General features: G+C 31.1%; 1 protein-coding gene across 1 annotated transcript; it reads right to left on the reverse strand.

Moving 5' to 3' along the window:
• Positions 1-7,301: 7,301 nt before the first annotated feature.
• Positions 7,302-8,858, reverse strand: LOC124420203. The gene has a single exon (XM_046952413.1). It carries the CDS (start codon positions 8,856-8,858, stop codon positions 7,302-7,304), a length of 1,557 nt encoding a protein of 518 aa, XP_046808369.1.
• Between the last annotated feature and the right edge of the window lie 905 nt (positions 8,859-9,763).

The raw sequence follows: 9,763 nt of genomic DNA on the forward strand, positions 1-9,763 counted from the left end.
ATGATGAGTTTTACTCTGTCATTGGAGACATTTTTTATTATAGCTTTTGTTGCTGTATTTGTAGCGTACTTTGTTGCAACGTTGGTTGGTAATCCGTCTTTTATATAGGATGTTTCTAATTTCCTAGTGAGATCTTCGATCTCCTTGGCGTAAGCTGTGGCAGTCTTGCCCAGTTGTCTTACGTTCATTAGTTTTGCAGTTACCAAATCCACGGATTTACCTTTGACTGTATTCGAAAGTTTAGCTATTATTTCCGATAGAGTTGTTTCGTCAGAAATTAGGTTACGGGCTGTACCACGTAGTTTAGTTTTAACTAGCTGAATTGCCACGGCCTCATGGTATTCCCTAATAGTTCCTACTAGATTTAACGTATCCAGAAAGCTTTGAAGGTTCTCTGCCGAGCCATCAAAGTCTGGTATAATTTTAGAGGCTGTGTTTAGAAATTCAACTACTGTCTGTATCATTTTGACTGAAGATGTTTGATTTTGTTTCACTTAAATAATTTCGGGTAGAGGTACAAACTCTATTTGTTCATGTACACTCTGGGGTACTTGTATTTTTAGAACTTTACGTGTTGCAACGTTTAGTAGTTTTTCACGTATGTCCAGATAAAAGAGTCGGCGAAAGTTTTATGAGCCTGTGTCAGTCGTGAATAGTTGACATTAAACAAGACTCTTAGTTGTTCTAATTGTTGCACAAGAATGTTAAAGTGTTTATTCACAGTTTCTTGTTTTGTGTCTCTATCAGTTTTTATACACTTATAAGACCTTTGGAATCTTTCTTTTAAGTATTAGTCGTGCTTTATAAATAATTTGTTCCCATTCCATTTAGCCTTTTGGGAATTAACATGAGACAGATTTTAATTGAAATTATGTAAGTAAATTTCTATAATCAAACAAAAACAAATTTTTTTCAGACTTAGGTAGGAACGCATAATTATTAATAAATGTTAATGGGCTAACTATATTTTAAAGTAAAATCTTAAAAAAAAAAACTACAACATTAAAGACAAAAGTGCTCTAGACAAAAACAATAAATAAAACAAACACACTAGTATAGAATTAAGCGAACGAGGTATAAGATAAAAATTATGTAAAAATTCATTGCTTTGGAGCTTGATTTTTAGACTTTGTCCAAATCTACACCCATAGACCGTCTTAAATAACTTTTTTTTTAGAGATTTTTTATGTAATTGGTATAATGTGACTACTAGTTGTAGCGCTAGGATATCTATTATGATACCCATATATACTATTGGGTATTCTATTGAGACTTTCACCTCATTGATCACATTAGCATTAGGGTTTGTGATTTTAGAATCGTGATTACCCATGTTGTGATTCTTCACGATGAGAAAAAAAAGATTTAAAAAAAATAAGTTCATAGAAGAAATGTCAGCGTTCATTTTTCACGTTAATGTTTACAAAGTTTTCTAAAAATGATAGGTAACAATTCCTAGATAGTAACGTCAAGGTTAATAAGTTGTGTAGTCTGGGGTCGTGTTAGTGCTTATATTAAGGGGATGGATGGCACTGCGTGGCATACTGTACACTCATATGTACCGTCGTACTAGGCACTGTCAACCATGGGTCAAAACCAATTTCAGACCCAACTAGGTTTAACCCTTAAATTTATGCAGGACTGGAGGGACTCGTAAGTGTCGCAGTAATGCAGTTTTAGTATAATTATAATTACTTAAAATTTAGTGTTATTCACCGCTCCATTTACAATATTTTTTTTTTGGAAATAAGGCTTAATTATTTTAAACAAAATAAAATATGTTTTTATAATAATTTAAGTATTTTAAAGCTGAATTCATTCTGCTGCTGAAAATCCTGCTAATGTCCTTTTTTGTTTTTGTTGTTGTTTCTGCTATTCTTGTTATTGTAGTTAAGGCTCTACATGTTGAAAAGCTGTCTGTTGTTTTTATAAGATTTTAAGGCTTTCATTGGTTGATGTGTTTACTCCTTGTTGATTTCCTTCGAAAGAGAGTGTGGGGAGGGCAAGAGTAATATTTTCTAGTTGTTGTCTCTTCCTTTTAAAGTTGTTTTTGTAGAAAAAGCCTTTTTGTTTGTTATTATCTTTTATTATTTTGAGTCTTTTGGGTTTTTTTTTTTTTTTTTGAAAAATGTCTTCTTTTTATTGTATTATATTTAGCTTTTTCTTGTTATTTTTCAAATGTTTTCTTTTTTATTATAAATTACTGAGTGTTTATTTAAATTTAAATTTTGTCTTTAAAAGTCTATTTTATTATAAAAGGATTATTTTTTGGTTTTATTTTAATTTTTGTTCTTGGTTGAAATTCACCCGGTTAGTGACCGTTGAGAAAGTCAAAAATTTCAAAAAGTCTGAATAAAACTCCTGGCAGGATCGCCATGTAATATTCGTAAATATTGTATTTATTATTTATTAAATGGAACGGACACTTTTGTGTCCGTTCTCTTTGAATGAAGTTCTCTTAATGATAATAATTTTACTTACTTAAATTCTACTAATTCTAGCTAACATTGATTATTCTTTGCTTCTTCATATTCCATGTTTCCCACCATGAAATATGAAGAAAATTATTTAATCAGAGACACATGTGTACGAATTCTGCTGGCTAAGCATTTTCCCATAGCCAAACAACTATGTTGTGTGTGTCGACTTTGAGAAGTACTCTACATATGTTCAATATGTATGGGTCGCACAGTTAATCACACTACAACCGCCTTTTTAAACGTGGGAAAATAATACTACCGATTTATCCAATTGGCCATTTTCTAAAAATTATATACCAAATTATATACCAATAAATTATATACCAAAACAAATGGCAATTTTAATGCTTTAATTATGGTGCATAAACGACTCTCCTAGCACGAAAACTGCCAAAGTTAATTGCAACCATATCGGAACCTCAGATTACTGCGTTTATTAAACATAGAACAATAATTCTACAGATCTGTCAAATTGACCAATTTCTAAAAATACACAATATGCTACAAATGTTATACCATAATAAATTGCTATCCTAATGCTTTAAAATGATTCATAAATGACTGTCATAGCGTGAAAACTGTCAATGTTATTTGCAGCCATATCGGAACCTCAAACTACCGCGTTTTTAAAGCTGTGAAAATAATTCTACCAATTTTGTAAAAATATATTATGCAACAAATTATATACCAAAACAAAAGGCAACTATAATGCAATAAAAAGATATATAAACGACTGATATAACATGAAAACTATAAAAGATATTTGCAACCATATCGGAGCCTTAAATTACCGCATTTCCAAACCTGTACCAATAAATATGCCGATCTATCCAATTTTTGTAAAAATTTATTATACCACAAATTGTACACCAAAACAAAGTGCAACAGTAATGTTTTAAAATGATTCATAAACGATTGTCCTGGCATGTAAACTGTCAAAGTTATTCACAACTAAATTACCGCCTTTTTAAACCTGGGCAAATTTTCTAAAAATATATTATATATATTGCAATAAATTATATACCAAAACAAATGGCAATTTTAATGTTTTAAAATGGTGCATAAACGACTGTTCTAGCACGAAAACTGCCAAAGTTAATTGCAACCATATCGGAACCTCAGATTACTGCATTTATTAAACATAGAACAATAATTCTACCGATCTATCAAATTGACCAATTTCTAAAAATACACATTATGCTAGAAATGATATACCATATTAAAGTGCAATCATAATGCTCTAAAATGATGCATAAATGACTGTCATAGCGTGAAAACTGTCAATGTTATTTGCAGCCATACCGGAACCTTAAAATACCGCTTTTTTAAAGCTGTGAAAATAATTATACCTATCCAATTAGTCATTTTCTAAAAATATATTATGCAACAAATTATATACCAAAGCAAATGGCAACTATAATGCAATAAAAAGATATATAAACGACTGCTATAACATGAAAACTATAAAAGATATTTGCAACCATATCGGAGCCTTAAATTACCGCATTTCCAAACCTGTACCAATAAATATACCGATCTATCCAATTTCTGCAAAAATTCATTATGCCGCAAATTGTACACCAAAACAAAGTGCAACAGTAATGCTTTAAAATGATGCATAAACGATTGTCCTGGCTTGTAAACTGTCAAAGTTATTCACAACCATATTGGAACCTCAAATTACCTTTTTAAACCTGGGAAAATAATTCTACCGATTTATCCAATTGGCAATTTTCTAAAAATACATTATGCAATAAATTATATACCAAAACATATGGCAATTTTAATGGTTTAAAATGGTGCATAAACGACTGTCCTAGCACGAAAACTGCCAAAGTTAATTGTACCATATCGGAACCTCAGATTACTGCTTTTATTAAACATAGAACAATAATTCTACCGATCTATCAAATTGAATAATTTCTAAAAATACACATTATGCTACAAATGATATACCATATTGAAGTGCAATCATAATGCTTTAAAATGATGGCTAAATGACTATCACAGCGTGAAAACTGTCTAAGTTATTTGCAACCATATCGCACCCTCAAATCACAGCGTTTTTAAACATAGAACAACAATTCTACCGATCCTTCAAATTGACCATTTTTTAGACGAACACATTATGCCACAAATGATTTACCAAATTAAAGTGCAATCATAATGCTTTAAAGTGATGCATAAATGACTGTCATAGCATGAAAACTGTCAAAGTTAATTACAACCATATCGGAACCTCAAATTACCGCCTTTTTAAACCTGGGAAAATAATTCTACAGATCTATCCAATTGGCCATTTTCTAAAACTACATTATGCAATAAATTATATACCAAAACAAATGGCAATTTTAATGCTTTAAAATAGTGCATAAACGACTGTCCTAGCACGAAAACTGCCAAAGTTAATTGCAACCATATCGGAACCTCAGATTACTGCTTTTATTAAACATAGAACAATAATTCTACCGATCTATCAAATTGACCAATTTGTAAAAACACACATTATGCTACAAATGATATACCATATTAAAGTGCAATCATAATGCTTTAAAATGATTCATAAATGACTGTCTTAGCGTGAAAACTGTCAATGTTATTTGCAGTCATATCGGAACCTTAAAATACCGCGTTTTTAAAGCTGTGAAAATAATTCTACCGATCTATCCAATTGGCCATTTTCTAAAAATATGTTATGCAATAAATTATGTACCAAAACAAATGGCAACTATAATGCAATGAAAAGATATATAAACGACTGCAATAACATGAAAACTTTAAAAGATATTTGCAACCATATGGGAGCCTTAGAATACCGCATTTCTAAACCTGTACCAATAAATATACCGATCTATCCTATTTTTGTAAAAACTCATTATGCCACAAATTATACACCAAAACAAAGTGCAACTGTAATGCTTTAAAATGATGCATAAACCTTGAAAACATACGGGAACCTCAAATCACAGCGTTTTAAAACATAGAACAACAATTCTACCTATCCATCAAATTGACTATTTTTTAGACGAACACATTATGCCACAAATGATATACCAATATAAAGTGCAATCATAATGCTCTAAAATGATGCATAAATGACTGTCATAGCATGAAAACTGTCAAAGTTATTCACAACCATATCGGAACCTCAAATTACCGCCTTTTTAAACCTGGGAAAATAATAATACCGATCTATCCAATTGGCCATTTTCTAAAAATACATTATGCAATAAATATATAGCAATATATAGCAAAACAAATGGCAATTTTAATGCTTTAAAATGCTGCATAAACGACTCTCCTAGCACGAAAACTGCCAAAGTTAATTACAACCATATCTTAACCTTAGATTACTGTGTTTATTAAACATAGAACAATAATTCTACCGATCTATCAAATTGACGAATTTCTAAAAATACACATTATGCTACAAATGATATACCATATTAAAGTGCAATCATAATGCTTTAAAATGATTCATAAATGACTGTCATAGCGTGAAAACTGTCAATGTTATTTGCAGCCATATCGGAACCTCAAACTACTATACCATATTAAAGTGCAATTATAATACATTAAAATGATTCATAAATGACTGTCATAGCTTGAAAACTGTCAATGTTATTTGCAGCCATATCGGAACCACAAACTCTGCGTTTTAAAGCTGTGAAAATAATTCTACCGATCTATCCAATTGGCCATTTTCCAAAAATTATGTTATGCAATAAATTATATACCAAAACAAATGGCAAGTATAATGCAATAAAAAGATATATAAACGACTGTAATAACATGAAAACTATAAAAGATATTCGCAACCATATCGGATAATGCTTTAAAATGATGCATAAATGACTGTCATAGCATGAAAACTGTCAAAGTTATTCACAACCATATCGGAACCTCAAATTACCGCCTTTTTAAAGCTGTGAAAATAATTCTACCGATCTATCCAATTGGCCATTTTCTAAAACTACATTATGCAATAAATTATATACCAACACAAATTGCAATTTTAATGCTTTAAAATTGTGCTTAAACGACTGTCCTAGCATAAAAGCTGCCAAAGTTAATTGCAACCGTATCGGAACCTCAGATTACTGCGTTTATTAAACATAGAACAATAATTATACCGATCTATCAAATTGAATTGTTCAATCTTGTAGATTGAATTTTGATATTTAAAATAGAAAAATATGCATGTGGAATAGAAATGCATGTTTATATTATACGGGTATAAAACTTATCAATAAATTAGAAGTTTTATGTATTTGCCCAAATCAATAAAATAAATTAAATGCTTTATGTCAGATGCTTGATCGTTAATGTTTATGTTAATGAACACACGATCCGAGCATAGACTGAAGGTTGCAACAAATGCACAAGCATTGTAAATGTGGGTTTTTTTATGACCATACATTAAATACATAATTTATGATTAGAATGTTTTCTGATTAGAATATTCCACATGCATGGGCAAATACATAAAACTTCTAATTTATTGATAAGTTTTATACCCATATAATATAAACATGCATTTCTATTCCACATGCATAGTTTTCTATTTTAAATATCAAAATTCAATCTACAAGATTGAACATTCTGCTGGCCCTGGAAGCTTCTAGTTTTTCAGAACAAAACAGAACTAAATAAAAATTATAATTTAATTTTTAAAAACTTTATATATAACAACAATATCATATAAATTTATATTGAACCTTTTAGTTCAATATTTTAAATATATTTTTTTCTTTTAAATCAAATTTTAGAAAACTTAAGTTCATAAAAAAAAATTAAAAAAATTCCTAACTTAACTCTACCCTATATTATACGGGGAAGCGTAATGGTAGCTGGCAGATAGGTTGATGAAATATGGCACGTTCTTTTCAGTATCCAAAACAAGGCAATAATGACGACAGTGATGATGATAATAATGATCAAGCTTATCTTGTAATGATTAAGATGATGGCCCTCAGCTAATATCGAAAAACCCAGAATTGTTGTTTCTTTAGGAATGTCTGTAATTTTGTACACCTCTACTTCACTGTTAAGCTTCAAGTGATTTATGTTAGGTATAAATGATGTTATATTCATAGAGGGGAACATATAATGAACGTCTGTTGCATATGTATCATATGCCCACAAATGAAGATCTGCTGCTTCCAAATGACAATCTGCTTCCATAGTTAATAGTCCTGAACCATGTAAAACAATATGTTGAGTTTTATCTTGACAGGTTACTTCTGCTGGTGTATGTTCATATACTGAGAAAATCCAAGTATTCGGTGTATATGTTTGACGCCAATAGTTTTGAAGATTTTTAATTTCTATTTCACAGCTATCGGGAATTTGCTTAGCCCTGAGGAATAATTTGACTTCACAACTATTTACCGACCTGGTGCTGAACAATGGGTGAACTTGATGGCATAGCGTTAAATCTCTCATCTTCTGGCAATGCTCAAAGTTTCCATCATCTAAAATATAATACAGCGCCTTTCTCTTATCGATGAGGAAATATCTGCTGTTGGTGTGAATATTTACCGAATATCCATCGTGAGTTATTGGATATTGGTATACTTCATATGCATCAAAAATTTCATGATTGATTAACGGCAGCTGAATGCTGAAGAGTACGAAATCTTCTGTTGTTCTGGTGAAAACTTTTGACACCTTAGCCAATTCTACAGGATCTTCAGTTGGCAGCCGCAAATTCTTGTTTAGGTTGACTTTAATAAGTTCAATTTGTTGTTTGAACTTTCTTATCGGAAGAATTCCATTGAGAAAATTTCCTTTAGCATTGAATATTGCCCCAATGAAATCATTTTGAATTCTTTCTAGTACCTCTAATGACGAAAGAATGTTGACTATAGCTGCAACTCGAGTAGCTTCATCTTTGGTTTCGTGGATTTCTCCTTCCAGTACTTGTATGGCTCCACTCAGCTTCGTTATGTCTTTAAATACAGCTTTATTTTGTTTGCGTATGATTTCCATTGTCATATCTTGAGCTGAAGATAAATTTCTAACAATGTTCAGCAAATATTCGTCTTTCGCAGCGTTTTCTTTTATCTTCTTGGACACTTCTTCGGCATGTTCTTCGTCCATCAATCCAAACAGAGAATGAAATACACCAACCACAAATGGCAAGAATGATCTTTTTTGTCTTTTCGGTGCGGAGGTCACTATCATATCATACCTCTTCTCTATTCTTTCATACAGAGTCTGCAAATTCTGGTACGATGATGACTGGAACACTGCTTCTTTAGTTTCCAGCTTGCCGAGGGACATCATTGCTTCGCTCAAGGAATTCATGGCTGTTATATACTCGCTAATGTTGATATGCACTGTTATACTCCATGATGTCTTCGTTAACCCAACCATATCTACCCTGTCGAAGAATATCCCTGCCTCATTCTTAAAGTTATTAATTTTAACTAAAGACCCAACTGGACTAATAATTGCTAACAATGTTAGTACTGTATACAAAATATTCTTATTTTTTATTTTATTATTTTTATACATATTTTTTTCAAATTATGATTGTTATTATCATCATTATTACTTTTAGATTTTTTGTTTTTAATAATTAATATATTATTATTATTATTATTATTATTATTATTATTATTATTATTATTGTTATTATTATTATTATTATTATTATTATTATTATTATTATTATTATTTACAGATGGAATGTCCATACTGTAATTTTTAGCAGAATTTGAAATATTTCTGGTTGGTATTTCCAGAATTTCATCTTCATTTTCATCATTGCTGGTCCTTACTTCCACCATTCTGCATAATCCATCCGAACCCGTTATAGTTCGGATGACCCTCCCACGCCTCCAGCTCATTGGATTAATATTGTCTTCTTTCAGAAGAACCAAAGTATTTGGTTTAATATTTTGCATCGGTTTGTTCCATTTGTACCTTTTTTGTAATTCGGACAAATACTCGGACGACCAACGTTCCCAAAACTTTTCAGTATTAGATTGCAAGGCTTTCCAATGCTCACGCAAACCACTAAAACATTTGTTATCTATCGAATCATTGAAAGTATTGAATGGCTCTCCTATCAAGAAATGTCTAGGGGATAAGACTTGGAAATCATTAGGATTATTTGACAAAGGAGTCAACGGACGTGAATTAAGAACAGACTCTATTTGTGTCATTAAAGTATAAAGTTCCTCGTACGTCATAGTCCCTTCTGTCACTTTATAAAAATGTTTCTTAACAGATTTTAAGCAAGCTTCCCATAATCCGCCCACATGTGGAGACCTTGC

Source organism: Lucilia cuprina, chromosome 5 (genome assembly GCF_022045245.1).
Source record: "Lucilia cuprina isolate Lc7/37 chromosome 5, ASM2204524v1, whole genome shotgun sequence".
NCBI lineage: Eukaryota > Metazoa > Arthropoda > Insecta > Diptera > Calliphoridae > Lucilia > Lucilia cuprina.